Source organism: Convolutriloba macropyga, chromosome 2 (assembly GCF_964194025.1).
Source record: "Convolutriloba macropyga chromosome 2, txConMacr16.3, whole genome shotgun sequence".
Classification (NCBI taxonomy): Eukaryota; Metazoa; Xenacoelomorpha; order Acoela; family Convolutidae; genus Convolutriloba; species Convolutriloba macropyga.
Window position 1 is genome coordinate 52,156,988 of NC_134469.1, and position 25,466 is coordinate 52,182,453.

The 25,466-nt window shown below is 32.8% G+C and overlaps 1 protein-coding gene across 10 annotated transcripts in view; it reads right to left on the reverse strand.

Moving 5' to 3' along the window:
• The window catches only part of LOC142358757 (uncharacterized), a 150,719-nt gene that overhangs the window by 20,808 nt on the left and 104,445 nt on the right, over positions 1-25,466 (reverse strand). For all 10 annotated transcript variants that reach the window (XM_075410328.1, XM_075410324.1, XM_075410321.1 and 7 more), the window contains one exon: positions 8,560-8,699. In XM_075410328.1, coding sequence (XP_075266443.1) covers positions 8,560-8,699 — 140 coding nt within the window. The remainder of the gene's footprint in view (positions 1-8,559; positions 8,700-25,466) is intronic.

Consider the following 25,466-nt stretch of genomic DNA (forward strand, 5'->3'; position numbering starts at 1 on the left):
AGAGTTTTTTTTGGAAAACCGACCACTCAAAAAATTATAAAGTAGATCAAAAATTTCATTAAAAAAATTAAATGCCCTAGCAGCCGTATCCTCCTCAACACTACAAGTGTAAAAGTTTTGAAAATACAGTATGCATTTTGGTCCGAAAAACATTTAATACAAACGTCTCTGCTTTATACTAAAAATTTAACAGGACCGTATTGTTGATTACCTGTATATAACATCAGATCACAAACGTTTGAAAATTTGGCTTGTGGACGGAATTATCACCTAAATTTTTTCTGCGTATTATCTGTATATAACATCAGATCACAAAAGTTTGAAAATTTGGCTTGTGGACGGAACTATCACCTAATTATTTTCTGCGTATACAAGTTTTCTGTGTAATTTCTCGATAATGCTTCTGATTGTTTGTATGCTATCCTTCTAAACAAAACAGAAAAAACGTTTAGCCAATTACTAGATGCCTTAGAAAGTGTTGCTCCAGATTTTAAGCCATATTTTTGGCTGGATTTTGAACTCGTCCCTAATTATGCTTTCCAAGACAGCCATCCGGATTAAATATTCTTAAGCTGCCATTTCCACCCAACCCAAAACTTTGCACAGAAAGTTGAAGATCTGAGATTGAAAATGCTGGTATCAGAGAACCACGAAACTGGCCTGGCTTATAAAATGATCACTGTTCCCGCCTTTGAAAAATACGAGCAAATAGAAAAATCCTATAAAGTTACTGGTGAAGTAAAAATGACAGATCAACAGCATTTAAATGATTCTCTGTTGATCAGTCTAGGATCCATTGAATTTTTTTTATGAATGCACATTTAAATTGTGTTTCGATTGGCTCATTTACGCTGGTTCTAGAATTAGTTTTTAAGTTAATCTTAGGTCGTTTCAAAGGCCAAGTACCAGTTTGTCCGTCTTTTAAACTAAAACAGCTTTTCTGTTCTTTTAATTCAAATCCTAGTGCAACATAAAAGAGATCAGCCTTGTCGAGTGACCTTTTTTTGGCAAAAAATATAATGTTATAAAAACTTTTTCGTCATTTTTCTGCGACTTAAAACAAACGCAATCTGTTCAATGCCACACTGTAGGGTCAGTAATTTTGTGTTATTTAAATTCTTTAAACTTAAGTTTTGCTTTTTGTTTATTTGGACCCACAATTAGATAAAAATATTTCCATGTTAAACAGAATTCGGGGTGACTAAATTGCGGTGTTAATTGACTGAGGTGAATACAGAGGGTGTTAAATTTAAGATGTTACATAAATTGGCGCGAAAAGAAGAATCAGTTTTCTTATTGATGTTGAAGGAAACGAAGTCTGAACAAATTGTTTTTTTTTTGTTTTTTTTTGTTGAAAAAATTAACGGTATAATTAAAAAAAATTTCAATTTAGTTTCCGTTCAATAAAAACAAATGAAGTTATAAAGCATTATGAAATCAATTAATCAGTAATAAAAAATTCAAACTTGATTCTATTCAATTATTATTTTTAATGAAACGGCTTGTTAGAAGTGAGCTCAACAACTCTAGAAAATATGATAACGTATTTTAAGTTAAAAAAAACAATTCCAGAATCTGGCTACCATAAATTTATTAGTTACCCTCAAAGATTTTTTTTGAAAGTTGATAATATATCATTAAACAAAAAAAAATATTGAAAGAATAATCGTTGTGCTCCATGTACAATGGCTTCAAATGAAAACTGTATCGAGCATTGAAGGGAAGAAATGACAAAGAATAGTGATGGTGCAGTGATTTCAGAAGCTGCATCAATCGACCACGTTTCATTTTTTCGATCACTTAAAGGAAGCCAATAAAAGGAAAGAAAACAGGTTTTGGAGCACTGTAACTTTTGGGGCTGCTAAAAATTCGTTTTGGTTGTCTGAACAAGGGCTAAGATTTTAAGAAATGACGCCGACGTCAAAAGCAATCTAATAGTATTAATTGGCTTATAAATCGTAATAACATTGAGCCAATTTTGAACCAATATCAAGAAAAAAAATAAAGTCAATAAATTAAAATTTAAAACTGCATATTGACGAGGTTTTGCATATAACATGTTTTGAGTGGCATGACTTTTTTTAACCGTTTTAAATTTCAGTTAGTGACCTTGAAATTTATTTACCTTGTTTTTATTTCATGGAAAAGGCTTAGTTTCGTTTTAGTTACTTTTCTGGTGACAAGAACAAGTTTTCCGCAATGTTTTCAGTATATTTTCTGGTGTGTAATTATTTCTTTCACAATTTTTACCGTTTTTAGCAAGCCTACAATTTTTTGGCTTTCTTCAAGGAGAAGATGTATTCAAAGCTGTTCACACTACTTTCAAGATGCGCACTATGATGTTCGTGTGATTTCTTATGAGCCGTGACACTGTTAACTTGTTCCTTTTCGTACGCGAGCTGATTCATTTATTTATTCATCCATTCAGGTATTCATTCACTCCTGTCCTTTCCCTCCATTCAATTCAAGCAGTTGTATGAATGGAAAAACAGCTAAACTAAACACCATTAATGGCTTTTAGATTCAATACAAGCCCTCTTCAAAAGCCACTACTAAAACACAATGCTACTACTATAGAACTGACCATCTCTGCCATAGTAAGGTGAAAACGTATACCATTTTTCAACGGAGGACCCAGATCCTGTCCAATGGGCGCCCAGCAGAATGAGAAAAAAGAGAAATAAGACCGATTTATTCCTGCTAGATGTCACTGGTCCGATTGAAATACTTTTTTCTTTAATTAATATAGAACAAGTTCAACGAAGGTCAGCCCGTGGTCACAATAACCTACTCATTTTTCTGATTCTGCTAAAGGCACATTTGGCTAGAATTTCTAGCTGGCTCTGCAGTTCACCTGCTTAGCTCACTACTTGTCAATTGTGCTACCATGCAGAGCGGCCAGCCAGCTCCTGAATTAATTATAAACCATTATTTATGGATACTCGCCAAATGCCGTAATCTAATAAATTAAAACACTGGCCCATACTTTGTGTCTCGCAGCTACTTCAAAAACTGAAAGAGACACCGCCTTTGAATACAGCTCTATGCCTACACTCCATTGTTATTATAATCATTCAATTTCAGTTCACGTTGGTTTAAACTTCGGCAACGTATATGCAAACTCCTCCTTAGTAAAATCGGAAGATTGCAAAAGGAAAAAAAGAAAAAACTGGCTGGCTCTGAATTTTTAATACGATGCAAAACACAACTGTTCCACTCATTTGTTTTCAATGGAAAATTTAAAGGCACTTTTTGAGGCAACAACAACAGAATAACGCCAATCAAATCCAATTCCCCGCTTTTGATACAAATGGTTGATAGTTGTTTTAAAATTAATAAATGGAGCTGTAGATGATTGAATGCTGTAAAAGCGACACACACCTTTGCAAATTTTTCACCACTTACGTGCTCTTTGTCCGTAAAGCTTAACAGGTCGCGAGAACAAAAAAAGAAATCACGCTGAATTGCGTAAACATCTTATAGCGCATTAACAATTTGAAATTTTCATTTGATTAAGAGAATAAAAAGAGAAATGATTCAATTAGACCTTGTTGAAATTGCATTATTTTGAGTCAAAAAGTCAAAAGAACCATTTGAAAAATTCAAAGGTTTAATGCAACTGATTAAACCGACCCACTTATAATTTTATTGTTGAAAGATTTTTTGGAAACGAATGACCAAGAAAAGCTTCGTACAAAAAATCTCTGATATCAAGTTGAATCTGAAAAATCAAAACTTCAGAGAAAAAAGCAAACAGCATTGTTTTCAGACTTTCTGATAGACAAAAATCTTCTGATTGTCAAGAACTACATTTTGTATAGCATAACTACTTGTAAAGAAAAATTTTATAGAAAACAGAAAACTTTTATAGAACATATAACATCCAACCTGTCTCCGCTTATTTGAACAATAAACATAAACCGAAGAACTTCGGATTAATTGCTCTCGAACAACAGGCTGGGAACAACTTAAGTTAGGGGTGTAGCTTAGAAATTATTGGGTGCAAAAATTTTTGGGTGTACCTGCTAGGGGTTCGGGCCATTGACCTCCAGGAGAGCTGCCAGACAGCTTAACCACTAGGTTACAACCACGCTGACAAAAACATTTATATAAGCAACAAGGCGGCTCGGTAATGTGCGATGGCACATAAAGTTCCAGCCCCGCCCATCCACATTTTTGGCATAATTGTCTACCAAATGAGGAACAGATAGAAAAACCCAAAAATTATTTTTTGCGAATCCCAAAAAAGCCCAAGTCTTGTTCAAAAAATTCTGTATGAACGATAAGATAGCCTCCAAAGCAAATAACTCAGTGGAGTAAAAATTGATGCATTAGATTGCTGTAATATATCAATATTAAGAAAGCGAGTCAAGACGAATAGCAAAATCAAACAACAACAACAACAAACATTAATTACATCAAAAAATTTATGTCCCTCTTAAAAAATAAATTTAATAACAAAGTCAACATACCGTCAGATAAACCTAAAAGTAAACAAAAATAACTTAAAAATCACCAGAAATCATATGCGACCAGTCCATAAAAAGGTTTGGGTTTGGTAACAATTATACAAAAAAAAAACAAAAATAGTAAAGTAAAAAAATTAACTTGTTTCATTGAAACAGTTAACTTCAAAGTAGTAAAAAGGAATCAAGTTAGGAATCAATTAATATTACCACAAATTTACGATTACCACTGCTTCTATAGAAGGGCATTAGGACCTGTTCTTATTCATTTTTTAAAGCGGCTAAAAAGAACAACAAAGAACAAACAAAATTTCAATTGAAACTTGCCAGAAAACGCTGTCAAAACCGTCAAGCAAAAATTTGGCACTCAAAATATATTTGATCGCGCCTTCTTCAAACAGTTATAATGTAGTACGTGGCCATTCATCAGTAAGACTGGGTAACAAGTAGACAAAAAAGCGAAGTGCTAAAGTATGTAATACTTTTAATTTTTTTTTCGAAACAAAATTACATTCAATGTCATGAAAGGCATTAATTACAAAGAGAGCTATTTAAATAGGTTCGTTTATTCATAAAAAGGAAGCCCTCGAGACCTGTAATTATCCAGAATATTTCTTGAATCTACAAAAAGAACGTCAAATATGACAAAAATCAAATTAATTTACTTTTTTTGTGAAAAATCGATGTCGAAGCCAGTAAGGTCATAACAAATTCTTTAAAAAAAGATTTTGGGACACCAATCCCTTTTATTCCCTTGACACCCATAATGTCATATTTGACCTGTAATTAACTAACGAGATTAGGTAACAAAAAGAAACATAAAAAGAACAAAATTGCGAAGTTAAAAAGTTTTTTTTCAAATATTTGGAAAACGATTGTTTTCAAAGTCATGAAAACCATCAGCTATCTACTAATATCAGAATATCGGTTCTTCTATTCTTCTATGAAAAGCCAATGAAAGCTATCACTATACAGGAAATTTCATACGACCGAAACGACAAAGTATAAATGACAGTTAGAGACAAAGTTAAAAAATTCAATTGATTTCTTCAAGAAAGAGGCGTCGATGCCGTTAAAACGATGATGTATATCTTTCAGGATTTTAATATGTTCAATTGTGCCTTATTCTGAATGCTTATAAGGTGACATGAGAACTGTCAATAATGTGATAATGTGACAAAATTAGAAAACGTGAAAAACTGGCAAATATCAAAACAAACAAAAATCTGAAATCTTGTAGTATCAAAGCCAGAAAACAATAACTTCAGGCTTAAAACTGCAACCGAGAATAAATGTTAAATCAGTAGAAAGAAGAAGCAGTCTTTCTTTGCTGACACTAAGCTGGAAGTTGAACAAATTAAGAAAAAAATAGAGGAAAAGTTAATTGAGCCATTATTTATTGAAAAGTCAATTATTTTTAAAAGAAGAAACGACCATAAACTGTCAACTAAAAAACTAAATGCATTAGCTTGGAGCTGCTTAGCAAGCGAATTGGTTGGACCTATCACTCATGAGCTTTGATTTGATATGTTCTGTTCTTTATTATTAAAAAAAGTCTTTTTTTTTTTAAAAAAAAGACCGACTGATTACAACCCGATTTTTTTTGGATTGTAACAGTCCAAGGATGGCCCAAAACTAGCCCTGCTAATACTTATTGTCAGTTAGGAACAATTGATTTTTCGAATGTTGTAGATATAGATAATTTGTTAGTTGAAAACTCAAAATAAATTCTGCATTTTTGATAATCAACGAGTAAAGTTAGCAAACAACGGCAAAGTTTTAACTACAGTGCACTCTCAGCGGACTCTGAAGTAGAAATGGCCCCCCTCTGAGTCTACAAAGATTGTACGAGATTTGATTGGGGATGTACTGTTGGCAAATTTAATCAAAGTAGACTAAAGTAGCTTATTTCGTGCTGTTTTTGATGAAAAAGGCTAAATTTTGAAATGTTTATCCAGATTTTTTGACCAAAAAAATTAAATGAAAACAATCAACAATGCTTGTTCGTCTTCAAAAATAAAATCAACGACAATATTCTTAAAGATTATAACAAATTTTAGCAAAATTGACGAAAATTTAGGCAAAAATTCCGGAAAATGTGAATAAAAACAACGTGAATTCACTCTTCTTTTCTCAGAAGTTTAAACCTCGATAACTCCCTGTAGAAAACGAAAATTAACAAAATCTTTTTAATTCTATATTCTACGCTGGACGAGCTTTCTAATGATACCAGTCTCAACTCTCTACGATGAATATATCGAGCGGCGAAAATTCACGGAACAAAAAAAAGCCCATTTGAGTATATAGTTCCTCCCCCCTCAAGAGGGTCGGAACAAAAAAACTTTATTTCAGAATGACAGCTATTGAAATCACGCAAAATGAAGAAGTGAAGCTTGAAAAATTTACTTGTCACTTGAGAAGTCACAGAATGTTCCCGAACAAAAACGCAAAAATTTTACACAAAAAATTAGCAGCATGTTTGCATTAATTGCTTCAAACATTTTTCGAGAGAAATTAAAAAATTTTGATGCCTTCTAAATGTTCAAAACTTCTATTTGAGACCCAGTAGATCACTGTTTGAAGCACACTAAGATCTGTTGTTTTATCAAGAACAACACCAGGCAAACTTTTTGAGTTTTCATTATGCTCCAGAATTGTTGTGAGCAAGCTCGCCATTTGAAGTAGAAAATAATTCAGAAAAAATGCCAAAAAGTCGAATAATTGAGAAAAAGTGGTAGCAAAATTACATTCATGTTACTTTCTTCTTCAGCATAAGATATAATGAAGTACCGTTATCTAAAACAATCCTTAAAAAGATTACTTTGTAGATCATGTAGAACACTTTCTCAACGTGACTTTTTTGAAAATATTTATTCAAGCAATTTTATAATAACAGGGTAATAACTTAGATGACTCAATAAACTTTTTCATTGGAGAAATAAGTTAAACTTTGCAACAAATACAATTCTTCTGCTATCACGAGGTTTCCTGTTATTGGTCTGTATTTTTGATTGCCACTTCTTTCAGATCAATCGAATTTCTGATTGGAGACGACTGGAAAGAAAATTTTTGGATTATAAAGACGCTTTTTTAAGTTCCATATTTATAGGTCGTAAAAATTTGTAAACTTTTAGTAATGGAATTCAGGCAAAAAACTTTACAGCGCCGATCAAACTTTAAAGCGCAAACTATATAAAAGCAATAAAAAAATTTTACAGAGTCACTTTTTGGCCTTGCAAGCGATGTCTTGATAGGATTAAATTCAGCTGTTGTTTGCTATCGGAGCAACCGAAGGTAAACATATTTGGAACTATTTTTTAAACGTAATTCCATGTTCAACAATGGTAGGAGTGATTTTAAATACATATACACATCAGAAAAAACATGATATCAAAGAAAATGAACACATCCATTTGAGGTAAAAAGATATCATTTTTCACCTAATTCGCAAGAAAATTTCTACTCACTTCTATGCTTATTTTGTAGTAAGTCAATGTGTACTCTAATATAGGTGTCCTATAATTGCTCGAAAAACACGTATTTACAAATGAAGTGGTTTAATCACGTGAACTTTTTTATACCATGACCTTCGTAGAAGTAATTTTCTAGTTTAGTCGACCTTGATTTGATGTAGTTTTAACATTGAGTGACCTGCAATTCAGCAGTTGAAACGGCATGCTGTTTTTCGTTACGAACAGCTAAAAATAATTATTGCGTGCATCATTTCTCTTATATTCAAATTTTAGATACCTAAAACTTCTACCATAATTCCGATTAAGTGGGGCCAGTTAACTGTTAGATTGACCAAACTAACGCTTAAGTGCCTACAGAATCGTTAGAGTCCGCTGTGCCATTTCTTAGTTCATGTCGCTATACAACTGCGTTTCAATTTTTCTTTTGTATGCGTTTTGAAAGGACTTGTCTGAGATACTTTGGCGCACAATCGTATCTCTGATCAGATAACCAGACTGGAAATGGCAAATGACTTTTCCTTCCTATAAATTAACTACACTAAATCTTACAGTCAAATGACCTTGACATATTCAGCGTACACTAAGATTACTACCAAGCGACCTTTAGAATATAAACTGACCTTGAAACAGTGATCTCCACTGGAGGCTGAGTCTTCAAAATCTGTCGCTCCATTTTCTCCGCCGCCACCCACCGCACCAGCTCCGATGAGAGAGGAATCAAGTGCAGCATTGGTGATCTCCCTGGATGTGATTCCAGAAGCTGAAAGAAAGGAGTTAGTAGTCTCGCTGGCTATCTGACTAATTTGGTCCTTCAAACCAACTGGCACGTTTTGGTCAATCTCCGTAACTATGGACGACAAGCCAGTACTGACATTCTCTTTGAACTTAGAAGTTAATCCAGAGGCCGAAAGAACTAAAGAGTCTTTGTGCGTCAGGACTGAACTTTTGATCGCTTCCGATTCCTCAAATTTTGAGAATAGAGATTGTTTTATGCTATCTGTTCGCTCCAATTGCGACAACAAAGAGCTTTTAAACAAGTCCATGTTAAATTGCAGACTAATTAAGAGATATCCACCAAAGAAAAGATCTCAGCTGAACGCACATAACATCTTTAAAGCGATAACAAGCTTTCATACAATAACAAAATATTTATACACAATGATGTTCTAAATGGAAGTACATTATTGACAATGGAAAATTGTCAATAAAAAGGGCGCAAAATTGAGGCAATTTTTTTCATTCAACCGCAATAAACATGCCGTGAATTCAATATTTGATGGATAAAAAAGGGTTGTCTAAACGGTATTCATAGCACGTGAATCAAATAAATGAACTCTTTCAGTGTTGAAAGAAAGCAAAAGTGCGAAAGAATTTTTCATCACTCACAATTTCGAGGAATTTCATTCAAAAGATATACAATTTAATCCGTTCAACGCTTTTATGGTTCCCGATTTCAAATTTTGGGTTTGCTGTAACTCCATTTTGAATTGGATGTAAATTTGATTTTGATGTGAAGCAAATCGGGAAAAATAAGAGAGCAGTTGCAGATATAACTGATAAACAAGGAGAACAGAGAATAACTAATCATCATTCATAGCCCGAAAGAGATGTTTACGGGAAGCATTACTTCAACCAAATGCGTATAAACATTGTAACAAAATAACTCCCCGATCAGTTAATTCTTAAATGTCCTTTGAACTCTTTGCAATTCTACTTTTATTGTTATATTCCGCAAAGGCCATTGACGATCAAAACACTTTCCTAACAGAACGAGCTCAATCAATCGACATGGATGTTCCATAAACAAAGCCTTTAACTTAATAAAAGGCGTGGTATGCATACCCAAATAAGTAAAAACAGTTTGAATAAGAAAAAGTTTTAAAACTTAATTACGAGGGACTAATTGTTTGCAATAAACTAATTGGACTGATTTTTAAATCGTAAACTCTCAAAGCGGGCCGGGAGGAAGGGGGGGGGGTCTTATGGAAGAATGTAAACCCTTTTTCAGACACTTTTTTATTCCAATTAAAATCACGTTATGAAACTGCATCTGGCGAACATTTAATTCTGCTTTCGATCCCATTTTATCACGCATATATCAATCACAACTATATCGTTTTAAGCCTTTGAAGATACTTCACGCCGATTTGATTTCTTATGCTTTTTTGGTTTAACAAAAACTTTTTGTAATCTTCAAAGTTCAGAAAATTGTTTTTAGTTCAGTTACCAAACTCACATGTAAATTGATAGGTGAATAAACATGACATCATTAAAGCGTATACGTGTGTAAGAGGGGGTTGGTTGAGGACCCGGGGTTACTTTAATAACCCTACAGAAATTTCACCTGATACCATAGCGCGTAATGAAGATTGGTTACCAAAGTCTACAGCCAGATTTATTTATCACGAAAGGAGAGGCGGCTTTCTGGACTATTGTTATTCAGAGGGCCTGGTGTGCTTTTTAATCAAGCTAATGCTTTCGAAATAAGTTTGAAAAAAATGCAAAAATTTCTCTTTTTTTGCAAAAATCGCGCTGCCAACTGTGTTAGAAACTGGACGTTTTAATGTATAAAAATGTTTTAATCGAGCTCAACGCTTCCGAATGTAAATGTTGTTAAAGCCTTGAATGTACTTGAAAAGTCTGCAGGATTGACAGTTTTAACAAAACAAGGATATAAAGTGAACAAAATGATGGAAGTAAAACAAATAAAATATCTCGAAAGGGGAAAATAGCATTTTATTGTTTTCTGTCAGTATCAAATTACATTAATTGATGAAACGGTTCTTTGTCTGTTTTCAGCTTCCCCGCTAGTGCGCCACTTTGTAGAACAACATTACGGTATGTTGCAGCTTTATAAAGCTAAGTTATCTTTTCTCCCCCCACTTAAGAGCAATCGGCGTGAATAAAAAATAGCGGAGCGGGGGAATGAATAAAAGTGAAGTTTTTTCAGCGGCAGACTAGCATAAAATTTGATAGTACAAGCAAAGGAAAATGAACACAAAAAGGTAGAAACGGGAGCTGGGAAAAGACAGTGGGAAAAAAGGAAGCGCAAAAGTGTAGGAAGGGAAGCGAAAAGTGGGATTTTCATTCCCATAAAAACCAACTATTGCTACACACCCACACTATAGAACAACTGATCAAAACTGGTGATGAAGATGGTAGAGAAAATAGAACAAAAGGTTCCCCCTTTCATTCTCTTTCACACAACTTATAACTGATATTCACCTTGTAATTCACCCCTTGTTAAAGGAAAGGATAGTGGGCTGTACAAAAACACACCCTTGTAAAACAATGGCTCACATAAAAGGAACAGTGAGGAATTCTCAACTTGGATATCTGCGGTGACAAGCCTCTACCATAATTGCAAACAGCAATTGTTGCTAGTAATAATTATATATACAATTTCGGTCAAAAAAGTAGAAAAAGAGAAAAAAAAGTAATATAAACAGAGATATTGAGCCAACAGTCGATGATAGAAATTCTGGGCGAAAGTAGCGCTATATCACCATATCAGTATCAGTAGTGGTAATAATAAGAATTCTAGAGATTAATAATAGTATATCTACATCATTGTTGGTAGTATATTTAGTAACAGAATTGTAGTAGCAGCAACTCTGTTTAGATTTTGAGTTGGATTTTGAAATAAGAGGAGAAAATGATACAGGTAAGAGATGGTGTAATAAATTGTGCTTAAGGAATGTGGGAATCAAAATCTGGGGGGCTAAAATAGGGGGGATTAAAAAGCACAAAATTCACTAGCAATGCTTTCTTTTTATTGCTACATACTCCATGCTTAATGGAAGTGTACCTCATTGTAAGAACTGCTAAAAGGCAACTAGCAGCTATCACTTCTCATGACTTTAAGAGGGATAAGAAAAACAGGTCTTTGATTCTGTGAGCGCTTACATAACAGCCCCCCCCCCCCCCCTCCCTCCCTCCCTCCCTCACGTACCCCAAGACGGAAATAAATCGCTAAAGGTTCAAATCAACCTTTACTGGCGGTAAAATGCCAAAATTTGATAAATTGGACCAATTTGGATCTGTAATTCTGGCAAAGAGGATGTTCGCTTATCATTTTTTTCAGAATGGTAAATAATAATGGCAACCAAAAAGGTTATTCGTTTGAAACAACCGTCGAAATTTATTGACGGAAAATTAAGAAAGCTGAAAAAGGGGAAAATAAGATGAATTTGTAAAATGAAAAAAATCCCTCACGTGGCGGAGCCAAAAATTTATATTAGTGAATGACTGGAATAAATGCTTATTCAAATTGCCTATTGTTTTCCTTTGCAATTTTGCATTCCAAAGCAAATCAAAATTTGTTGTGTCTTTTTTTATCGTGGTAGAGAAAACTAAAGACATGCTGAAAACATTCAGTCATATGATTGTTCAAACATTCGCAATTTCATTCCATAAGATGATGATCAATAACAAGTAACATAAAAACGCCACTTGGTTATGAGCGGCGGCGGCGGCAGGTTGGGCGAAGGTGGTTGGGAGTGATCGCTTTCAGCCATATAAACAGATATAAACGAACTGATCTAAATAATGTTTTTGACGCATGCGGTTGTTAGAGGCACACAAAAATCTACATTTGCAACGATTTTCAATAAAAAAATAGGACCGCAAAATTGTAACAGTTTGTAAGTATTTATCTTTAAGAAAAAACCATAAAAGTTAATTTTTGATTAAAATTACCTTATATGGAAATTTATAAAAGCCCAAAAAGGTAACAATCTATTCCGTAAAAAGTTTCTGCATGTCTCAATGAACTAAGGATGCAAAGGAAATGTACTCTGAGATACTCATCAAAAAAGTACAAAAGGCACATTTTTTCAGAAAAAGTTATAATTAAAATTTTTGAATCATTGAACAGACATATTTTCATTTTTGTTTTCTAAATGTTCAATATTATAACTGTTTGTTTCGACAATTTTTCATGTGCGCAACAATAATAACCCAAAAAATCCTTTTGTTGTAACTGAAACCTAATTCAACAATAAAATACTCGCATAAATAGCAAAAAAACGCAAAAAAATTTCCAAAAATGACAAAGTTAAAAGACAAGCACTGTTAGTAACCATAGAAAATTCTACTACCTAAAAAATCAAATTGAATGAGGTGGGACTGTGTCATAAGATCATGAATGTAACAAACCGCGGAAAATGAAACAATGAACAGAAAGCTAGAAATAAACAGAAGAGCTAGAAAATGAGTCTAAAACGGCATTCTGATTTCTTTGTTGCAATGAATTGAAAATTTTCTGTTGTGATTTGTTTAACGTAACTGATGATTCAATTATACTCTCTTATATACCCTTTTTTGATTAAAATTTAGCACTTACTTTATGAGTGGTGAACAAATATGCAAAATTTTATATGCAATGAATCATAATTATTAATAAGACTTTCATATGTTTTTTTAACATGAAAAACTTCATCAATCTTTCTTAAAAATTTTTTACAATTCGGTTGCTCTAACAGCATTTCCTGTGATGATTGCGCAGAGTTGGAACATTTTCAGTTTTGCTCAATTACGTGTAACAACAAATTTTGTTTCCAAATTTTATATATAAAAATGGACACAAAAATAATAACAACAGTACATATTATTTGACGTTAAATTTCAAAAAAAAATCGCGCTGGAGGAACGTTCAAGGAACTCAAAATTATCATCAAAAAAGAACATGTGCTCTTGATGATATTTTTCGTGAAACAATTTTCTTACATCTATTCAAACTTTGGACGCGATAACAGCAACAAAATATCAATAAATACAATGGTTTTCAGACAAAATTGGGCAATATTGGAATTTTTAGTTTTCTATATTCCTGTTTTTTGTCTGCGTGCTGAACAAAATATTTGCTTTCAAAAAGAGCTTAGACTACAAAAAGTGATTCCACTAAGTTTTCGTCGACACGATAGAATTTCCCCAAACCTGTATTCGACCGTAACTGCCGTAAAATTAGTTTTCCATACCTATTCTTTTTTAAAAAAAGAAAATTAGTTTTCCATACAATAAAGATAACTTTTCATGAAACTTTGACGCTTAATTAAACACTGTTTTCACGAAGAGTGGAGGTCGTATAAATAAAAACAAAATACCAAAATCAAACTAAAGCAAATTTCACATAGTTTGATACTATTGTATTATAAAGAAGATGCTGGTTACAAATTCATTGAACTTTGGATCAATTTTTGTGGAATCAACGAAAACAAAATGGCAATCAAAACGTTGCCTCTGTAACATAAAACAGAAAAAAAATCATGTTGCAAAAATCTGCTGTCTTTGAAGCTTCTACACGTATAAATTTGAAGGAAAATTATTTGGTTTCTTAGTTTACTGAAGTATTTTGCACGGCATTTTGACATAAGATGAAAGACCTAACCGAATAGATCAACAATTTCTCAATAAAAACATTTTATAATAGAATAACTCAAAATGTAAATAAAATATTAGGCATAAACTGCAACTTCTCTGGCCACTGGAGCTATAATTAGCCTCAATTTTTCTCAATGGCTCCTTAAAAAACATAAAATCCAAAATAAATATGTTGCTAGTATTTTGTACGTTAGCGGTGCTTTCTTTTCAAATCATTCAGACGTTTTTTAGGTTAACTTTATTGATCAGCCAAAGATAAGGGGAGTCAAAGTTAACTTTGGCCCAATTCGAAAACGTGCAAGGATGCCTAATATAAAACCCAACAAGGAGGCTCGGTTATGTGCGTTCGCACATTAAGTTCCGACCCCGCTCATCTACATTTTTCACTTAATTGTCTACCAAATGAGGAAGAGATAAAAAAATAACATATCAACATATCGTTCAACAAAACTACAAAAAGAATAAAGCAATCTACTCTAGAGTGCCTATGAGACTTGTGACTACCAGAATATGACTACCAGAAAAGACGGCAATAAAAATCAAATAGTTACAAATATTATTTACGACCAAAACTCCTTGTCCGTTTTTTTGAAAATCACTAATAACCAAATAAAAATGGCATCAGATAAAATTTATACTAAAATGATTGGCCGGTACTTTTTGGAAAAAAAATGGGACTTTTCCTCAATGCGACTGTGCGACAGTTTATTAAAACATTGCTTTTTTGAAAAAAGAATTAGATTCGAACTGATTAGAAACATTACGTATCAAATGAAATCATTGAGAGAGTCTTTTATACCTCAAGAGAGACCGACTGAGGCCTTTCATTATCCAGGATATGTCATTCGACTACAAAAAGAACGACAAATACAGGCAAAAACGAAAAACTTGCACGAAAAATTATGCACAAAAACGATGTCCCCGCAATCAATCAAATATTAAGCTGATCACTAAAAACAATAAAAATCTTCTTTTGCATTTTTTGCAGTTGACAACATTGGTAAGCCAAATGACGCTCACTATTGTGATACTTTGAAAAGAAAACAAAAAGCTACAAAAAAGGGGGGCAAATTTGCAAAAATCGCAAAAATTGATTTCATGAGAACTGGTTGTACCAAGAAGAAAGACCATATGAGGAAAAAGAAACCGTTATGAAAAGCAAATAGTATTTTAAATGATAATTGATATGAATTGTATATAGAGATGTTTAGCTACAATTTAACAGAAATAAAATTGGCAGATCTCAAAAATCTATCTCCTTTTATTAAAAACATATATTTTCAAAATTCATAGCCAACAAAAGCTTTCGACTGAAAGTAGACAGTCTACCTTGCAACTACTCGGAAAACTAATTGCGACTGTTATTAATGAGACTAAATCATAAGACTATAAAATAACATAGAAAATAAGTTGAACTAATAAGTTTAACAAACAACTTTACGAAACCGCAGTTTTGAAGCCATTAAATTTATAAGATATTAACCGCGAGAATATAACATCATCATTTGCGTCTCCCTTGATAATTACAACATCTTTTTGTAAAACGATTATCACAAAATGAAAAAAAAGAACCACAAAAACAGAAAAGAATCTTGACTTCACAAAATTCTTCTGAAACAAATTGTCTAAGCCCTGAAGACATCATTTAAAAAATTTAAGCAACAAAAAAAATATTGTTTGATTCTACAGAACATTAAAAAGAGCTCTAACTAATAAGGCTAATTTACGAAATTGATACAACATTGTAAAATACGAAGAAAAAAACGCAAACTAGAACAAAATGGGATAAGTTGAAGAATACTATTACTCTTTTTTTAGAAATTTAATTCGAAAGTCAAAACAGCCATTAGTTATTTTCCGACATCTATTATGTAGGTTAAATTGTTTATCTATAGTAGGCCATTGGGACCTTTAATTACACAATATTTGGCATATGACAACAAAAAATTGTGCAAAAAAAATCAGAAAATTTTGTTTGAAAACTCGTAGTACCGAAAGCAAAACCTTCTGTTAAAACAATCTGCCACAAAATTAGTTTTCATTCTAAAAGGAGGAATTGTTGACCTGTACTTTCTGAGAATGAGCAAAAGTTCAAAAAAAAATCACAGAATTTTCCTTAAAACAATTACATTCAATAACATAAGAGACATTAGGTAACAACCGAAAGAATTAAAAAAAGTTTACTTGCACCTCCCTCTTGAAGAAAAAATTTTGATCTTCGAGTGGTTAAACTGAAAAATTATACTGCCAAAAAAATAACAATTGAAGGCAAAAGACAAGATTTCAGTTAAATTTTACTAAAACTCTTCCTCAAAGACATAAAAACCTTTTGGTTCTCTGAAAACAAACTGTATCTAAAATCGGCCTCAAATTTACGTAAATTAGAGCGATCATTAACGGAGCCGTGAATAAAAAATATTGTCAGTAATTAACATTAAAGAACGAAAGCAAAATATTTTGAAAAAATGCAGCATCAAAATAAAAACCAAAAAGTCTCAGATTTTAAGAATCCATGATATTGTCGATCCTTTCCCTGATTTTGTCTCACGCCCAGCAAACCAACCAAGTGTTCCAAGTTTTTGCGAATTAGACCAATTGTTGCGTGGGAATTCTTCAAATATTAATAAAAAGAACGATGCATTTCGTATAATTATCGAGACAAGTCTGCAAAAAACGGCAAAGTTTTAATTCCAGAAGACTTTCAAACTGCGCCTAATTACAACTAGCGCTTTTTTTGAGATTAGGGAGCCCGTGTTAAGGTTTCTAGGTCACTAAGTCTGGCAAACTTTAACAAAGTGGGCCAAAAAAGCATATTTTGTGACATTTTTGATGAAAAAAGTTTGAATTTTGATAATTTTATCAAAAGCTTTATCCAACAAAATCTTCAATCAAACAATTCAGCAACGCTTTTCTATCTCTAACGGTAACAACAACACTCCGCCGTTAAAAAATTTAACTTATTTTGAATTATTTCAGCGAAATTGTGCCAAAATTTAGCAAAAATTACTGAAAATGTGAACAAAAACCGTCGAATGTTCACAAAATTTTAAACCTCGATAAATCCCTGCAAAACACGAAAATCGAAACGGAATATTTAATGATACCGCTCACAATTCTCTACGATGAATATATCGGTCGGCCAAAATTGACTGAACAAAAAAAAACCCAGTTGGGTATATAGTTCCTCCCTCCCCACTAAAGTGGGGGTCGGAACAAAAAGTGATGTGCCTTTGTTTTATTTCGAAGCGTATCCATATGTTTATATGTAAATGCATATACATACATATAGGACAATATAGAGGGCTGTTTTCCGGGGGCTAATTTTCCAAATTTTTTCTGCTTCAGGTTACGAAACAAGTTTTCAGAATTATAACACAGAAACAAAGTATACAAGTCAATCCTTGAATTGAATATAAGGAAGGAAAAATAAACTAAACAGCCCTCCTGGCCTCTTAAAGAGAACGGAGAAACAGTAAAAATATACAGTTAAAATTAGGATAAAATTTGAAATTCTAGTTTATACATTTTTAAGAATTAGTTATTACATTTTTGAAAAACATTACTTATTAATTTTTTTTTTAATGTGCCTGGCTCAGTTGGCTAGTGGAAAGCGGACTTTATAAATGTCTATAATTCTATCGTACAAAGTCGTCTATCATTTGCAAAAACTGCAAAGGACGTAGAGTTTAAAATTTTGAAACTGAACGATGTGGCGATAATAATTGATGCGATTTTGAAGTAAAACAGTGACGCTCGGGTCTATAAAAATCTATGACTCGAAGCGAGGAAAAAATGCGTCTGAGCTGATGAATGAATGAATGAATGAAGGAATGGTCCATGTTCTGAACAGAAAAGGATGTGATGACCAGAAGGCTTTTAGATAAATAATAACAAATTTCTAATCGTCTCCATCGCTTTAATATGCACGAATCAGTTAAGGTTCCCATAAAATTTAATCGAGTTTTTTGATGTGATCTTGCGTTTCCATCAATCTTCAAAAAAACGTTCAGACTAAGCCCTGCAAGAAAACGTTCAAAGGAAAGACGCTTTCTGCGTTAGGGAAAACGCCCAGTAACGAATTTAATTTTGTTCAATAAGGCGACTGCTGTGTGGTAATAATCATAACTTGTAGAATCTCCCTGGTAATAAAGATGGATGGGTCGTGGCGCTCTAAACGCAGAGTATGACCATGGATTAAAAAAGGGACGGGAAAATTATAGCCAGGAACAAAAGACGCTTTTAGTAAAATAGAGACCAATGTTCAAGCTGCCGACAAACATAAAAACCCATACATTTTCAAGACTACTATATGCCCAAACTTCTGTTTATATAGAGCAGGAAAAATTGAGCTCAGCTTAGTGCTATTTTTCAGATTGTTTTCGGAATAACTTCAAAAATTGTTATTTTCTTCCTCAAAGTTGATACATTACCGCCTGTTTAAAACCTCATCCTTGATTTTCAAACTACTTTCACTCCACGAAACTTGTGAAATACTGATAGCAACGCTTCACCTTTTCGTGGCTATTTCAGATTGTTAGTCGTGCTTTTTTAAAACTTTACATCACAGTTCCAAGATTGACTAAACTTCAAATTTAATCAAAACTTCAACTTATTTGAAAGTATGAAAAAAACTGAATAGTAAAAATTGGGCATAAATTGAGAACCTATGTGCTGAGTTTCGGTCCAAAATGAGCTTCGGCTAGTGTTGTAGTTTTATGTGTCTGGTGTTTGGGTTGGATAGCGCCAATAAGCGATAAGATGTCAGGGAAATATTTGCAGTGGGATGAAGTTGAGACTAGGACTGAGAAGATAGAGAAGGAAAAGGGAAGCTAGAGTGAGAGAGAGTGAGAGAGAGAGAGAGAGAGAGAGAGAGGTGGGGGATAGAAAGCCAATAGGTTGCACTTGAAGCAGAGATTCTCTCACAGGAAATTAAATTAAGCAGCTCGATAACGTTGTTTCTCCAAGCGGAACGCCGTTACCAACCTAATAAATCTAGCCCAATCTTGTCCCCTTTCAGACCCAATGGCCCGGAAATTAGACTGAGCTTAACTTGGGCAAAATTCCAACGCAACCCACGCGTGTAATCCCTGCCGAGCCGAGGCGCGTCAAAATTAACGCTTAAGAAAGTCTTTTTGGATTTGTACCAGCATAATTAGTTACAACTGATGGTAAAATCTGAATTGTTCTCAGATCTGGACATTGAAGACTATAATGAACCAACCTGCCACAAACTTCCTAACGCCTACAAAAATTTTTCTGGCTGAGCAATTAAGCTGAGCAATTAAAACTTTTTCTTTAAATTTATTTTCCCCGAAAAAAATAAGCAGCAATAATCGGGACAAGCTGAAGGGGACACTTTTTGACGGATAACGTGAACGAACAAAGCTTAGGGTGAAAAATTGTGAACAAAAGATTGTTAAAATTATGCTAGATAAAAATTAGGCTATGCGGGTAGCTTGGAAATGTTCTATGATATATCCTAGCTTGTTTCTCACTAATGACCTGCAAGGTGTGAAGAGAGAGGACGTGCTGTGCAGTGAAGAGAAATCCATAGCGAAGAACGGAAGGGCAATAAGAGGGTCTCGGAGCTTGAACCTCACCTCCGTTCACGCTACCACCCCACCCTACCCCACCGCGTACCACTCAAACACCCATACCTTACACTATCATCCTTACACTCATAATTGCAGTAACTATATTTTCTTGCCCTCCCAATCTGTAGTCAGATGCATACAAGGACACTATATAGAGCACATAGGTAAGTATAAATGTACTACTGATTGGAATAGCGTCCTCTATACCTCTCAATGGATGTTTGCACACAGTTTCGTTACGCTTACACGATCTTGCCACAATTTTCACACCTTTTCTGCAAGCTAGCAAGCAGAGAATGGGGTGGGTAAATAACTGAAGTTCCTCCACACACATGAGATCAAGTTATATACTTCTTGACGTCTGATGAATAATATGAAACAGTTTATGACTAAAACAGTTTATGAAACAGTTTATGACTAAAAAAGTTCACTTTGTTATGCAATCGGAGGAATGAAACACATTGTGCACGTCTGATTTATGCATGACCTGTTCAAAGACTTTTTCAAAAGAAGTTCAAAAAAATCATTATTGGGAAAAAGTAAACAAATTCAGGATTCGATCAGAAAACAAACAACCGCTGTTTATAATGGAACTAATTCAAACAGAGTTAAATAATTGAAACAAGAAAGAAAGTAATTCAACTATAGTTATTATAACTGTGCTCGGGAATGGAAAAAAATTAAAATTAGAAAAAGATTAAAAAACGGAGAAACGGCTAAAAAGTAAGCGGTCATGAAAGCCTAAATAGCTCGACCTGCTTAAAGCCCCTTAACACGATTTGTGAACAATTTTATTGAGAGCAAAAACATTTCTAGAAAAATCAATCAGAGCTGATGCGTTAAAGAAACTAAATAGAGTGGCAAACGCCACAATATGAATAACAAAAACTTTAACATGACGTGCTTCGTGCACCTGAAATTGCATCTTATGACTTAAACGAGTTGTTTGATATTATTTTTACTTAAAAGAAAATGTTTCTGTTTAACCAAAAATGTAAGAACCTAAGTTAATTTGTAGATTTTAAGAACTGACGGGAAGAAAATCGACGAATCTGACACATTTGCTGATGGTTTTTTTTGATAGAATTCTTTTTAAACACGCCAAATAAATAACATTTTTTCCATAAACAAAATCAGGAAAATTAACTTCAATTTTGTTTGTATTTAACAGAAGTAACTAAACCGTATTTTTATCTCAAGGTCGAAAAAAATCTACTTTAAGAGAAGCTTTGTATATGCTTTTTTCTGCAATTTTTTGTTTTACTACAATAAGTAGTAACTATCACTTCTATTTGTAACTATAATTATTTATTTTTACAAAGAAAAAATTTAAAGATTTAATCAAAGCGATTTTACTACCAATGAATAGGAATAAAAAATTGATGATTCTAAGATACTAAAAGATTTCGGATAAATCGGGCAAAAAAATTCAGCGGTTGTAAAAAAAGTTGGATCTTCTGATATGCTAACAATGAAAAATTTGACATATTGAAAAGCAAAAAAAAAACAATGAATAAAAGTGGTGGGGAGGAGGGTTTTGGCTTTGCGTTGCTTAGTTTTGCAGATTCTATTTTTTAAGAAACTTAAGAAAAATGGTATTTAACAATCGAAAGACAAAATACAATCCTCAGGCCAGTAAGTAAGCTTAATCGCGAGTGATTTTTTTCCAGAAAATTTCTTAATAATCTGCTTAATTCGCAAAATTAAGTAAAATAAATAAATAGACAAATAAAAAATAAATAAGTTGCTTATTTTGCAAACTAAAAATTAAAGCCTTATTTTGTTTTTGATGGAACCTAATGCTACCAAAAATCTGAGAGAAAACAGCGTTCAACTATCATCAATAACCCAATTGTTCACATTTTTGAGCTATTAGTTGAAAGTAAACAAGAAAAATTGAGTAAAAGAAAACTTCTTAGATTTTATTTTTTTTAACGAAACAAAATTGAACTTATATTTCTGATTGATTAAAACAAATGGTCATAAAAGAAGAATAACCAGACCACTTGTTATTAGATTGCAATTGTCACATAATAAACTTTGAATGGGCGGAATCATAAGTTAAAAAAAACACGTGACAAAAAAGATTTGCGCTTGTTTTTGCGGTAAAAGTTCATTGATTGTATTGAAGTTGTAAAAATGGAGTTTACATGGAACATTCAACCTTGTTTTCCCCATATTAAACAATATGTCAATATTTTTTGTCGCATCCTTTTCCACGGTTTTTTTAGCTACTTCAGTCACATTAGTTGGTTTGATAAGGTACAGAGACAGTGAAAAAGAATGGTTGCCAAAAATCCCCGAAAATAAAGTTGAGAAAAATTGGCCTTGAAAAAAATGAATGCTAAAAATTTGTTAGGTAGTTTTTACTCAAAAAGTTTCGTCGACTAGGAATCATCTTGATTTGCCTATAAAAATCACAAAAAACTAGCTGGATATCTCCTAACAGTGAGCGCATGTTTTTAAGTACTTCTGGTTCCGCTCGGGATTAGTTAGTAAAACAACTGTATAAAATGATTACAATAAGTCAACAAGTTTATTCAATTAAATGACTCACTCATAGAAAAACTATAAACACATTTTAGCCTTAAACCTTCCGACTGATTTCTTTCTCTTCCAGGGCTTTAAAAAGCAAAAATCACAGTAACTGCTTTTTTCAGGTCAAATTTTAGAAGGCTCCCATAGTAGAAAAACAAATTAAAAAACTTAGCAAGAAGAGCAAGATTTTTCTGCTCCTCATCATAAATAATTATGACAGCCAATCGCCAAGTCTAAATTCTTTGTTTACATTTTTTAACCTAATCGAGGCAATGTTCATCATCTTTGCTATTAAGTAAGAGAAAAAATATTTGAAAAATGGTATTTAACAATCGAAAGACAAAATACAATCCTCAGGCCAGTAAGCGAGCTTACTCGCGAAGGATTTTTTTCCAGAAAACTTCTTAATAATCTGCTTAATTCGCAAAATTAAGTAAAATAAATAAATAAACAAATAAAAAATAAATAACTTGCTTATTTTGCAAAATAAAAATTAAAGGCTTAATTTGTTTTTGATGGAACCTAATGCTACCAAAAATCTGAGAGAAAATAGCGTTCAACTATCATCAATAACCCAATTGTTCACATTTCTGAGCCATTAGTTGAAAGTAAACAAGAAAAATTGAGTAAAGGAAAATATTTCTTCTTAGATTTTATTTTAACGAAACAAAATTGAACTTATATTTCTGATTGATTAAAACAAATGGTCATAAAATAAGAATAACCAGACCACTTGTTATTAGATTGCAATTGTCACATAATAAACTTTGAATGGGCGGAATCATAAGTTAAAAAAACACGTGACAAAAAAGATTTGCGCTTGTTTTTGCGGTAAAAGTTCATTGATTGTATTGAAGTTGTAAAAATGGAGTTTACATGGAACATTCATCCTTGTTTTCCCCATATTAAACAATATGTCAATATTTTTTGTCGCATCCTTTTCCACGGTTTTTTTAACTACTTCAGTCACATTAGTTGGTTTGATAAGGTACAGAGACAGTGAAAAAGAATGGTTGCCAAAAATCCCTGAAATAAAGTTGAGAAAATTTGGCCTTGAAAAAAATGAATGCTAAAAATTTGTTAGGTAGTTTTTACTCAAAAAGTTTCGTCGACTAGGAATCATCTTGATTTGCCTATAAAAATCACAAAAAACTAGCTGGATATCTCCTAACAATGAGCGCATGTTTTTAAGTACTTCTGGTTCCGCTCGGGATTAGTTAGTAAAACAACTGTATAAAATGATTACAATAAGTCAACAAGTTTATTCAATTAAATGACTCACTCATAGAAAAACTATAAACACATTTTAGCCTTAAACCTTCCGACTGATTTCTTTCTCTTCCAGGGCTTTAAAAAGCAAAAATCACAGTAACTGCTTTTTTCAGGTCAAATTTTAGAAGGCTCCCATAGTAGAAAAACAAATTAAAAAACTTAGCAAGAAGAGCAAGATTTTTCTGCTCCTCATCATAAATAATTATGACAGCCAATCGCCAATTCTAAATTCTTTGTTTACATTTTTTAACCTAATCGAGGCAATGTTCATGATCTTTGCTATTAATTAAGAGAAAAAATATTTGAAAAATCAAGTTCCCATTGTTGAAAAACAAAGCAATAAATTTAGCAAGAGAGCAAGATTTTTCTGCTCCTCATCAAATAACATTATGACAGCCAATTGACAAGTCCAATTCTTTGGTTTGCAATTTTGTACCTAATCTAGGCAATGTTTATCATCTTTGCTATTAAGTAAGAAAAAAAGTATTTGAAAAATTAGGTCATTAACTTTTTCCGGCGCTAGGCGGTACAAACAGCAGTACATCATATTTGTTAGGAAAAAGCGATGTGCTGTAAAAATTGGCAGAATTTTTTGTTCTAAAACTTACAACTTTCGCAAACTTGGGAAAACTTAGGATTTTTTTGTTTCTGCTTCATATGCTTTCGATTTTTCTCTTAACCAATTTCAATCGTTTCACTATTTCATTCCGATTCATAAGGTTAATTGTATATTGTCCCGATTTAATTTGATCTGCTTATGATCTTTTTCTTTAACCTGTTTGATACTCATTGATAATATATAATTTTGAGTAAACCGTACAATTTAGAAAAGATTGTGACCTAAATTTGGATGCTTGTCGAAAAAGTTGTAACCAATTTTACGCCAAAATTTTACTCTGAGCAGCCTTCCAAAACAGTATTAGGAGTAGACTTAATTTGACATGTTTTTCAATTAAATTAATGCAATGGTGGTTTTCAAATTAATTCATTTGTATAAGTGCAACCGTTTGAGGCGTAACATTTTAAGTTAAAAATTAAGAGCATTGAGGAACGGTGTACAGAATTGGCAACAGTGAGAGCTCGTTTTTGCAATTTTTAGTCCGAAAAATGTTCAATTTTTGCTGCTGTGTGTTCATGAGCAGTAATTGGTTTTTATATAACAGCCCTGTAGAGCTAAAAAAATCACTTGCTTAATTTGAAAAAAATTAAAAAGCTTAGTTTACATTTGATGGAACCTAATGTTACTAAAATCTGAACCATAATAGTGTTCAACTATCATCAAAAACCAAATTAATTGCAATTTTGAGCTATTAGCTATTAGTTTGAGCTTCTAACCAGACCACTTGTTAGAAGATTGCAATTGTCACATAATAAACTTTGAATGGGCGGAATCAAAATTTAAAAAAAACACGTGACAAATAATTGTGCTTGTTTTTGCGGTTAAGTTTCATTGATGGTATTGAAGTTGTAAAAATGGAGTTTACATGGAACATTCATCCTTGTTTTCCCCATGTTAAACTATATGACACCATTTTTTGTCACATCCTTTTCCACAATTTTTTTAGCTACTTCAGTCACATTAGTTCATTTGATAAGGTACAGAGACAGTGAAAAAGAATGGTTGCCAAAAATCCCTGAAATATGAACTGGTTTTTGGTTGAAATGTTTGTTTTTTTTCATAAGTTGAGAAAAATTTTCCTTGAAAAAAATGAATGCTAAAAATTTGTTAGGTAGTTTTTACT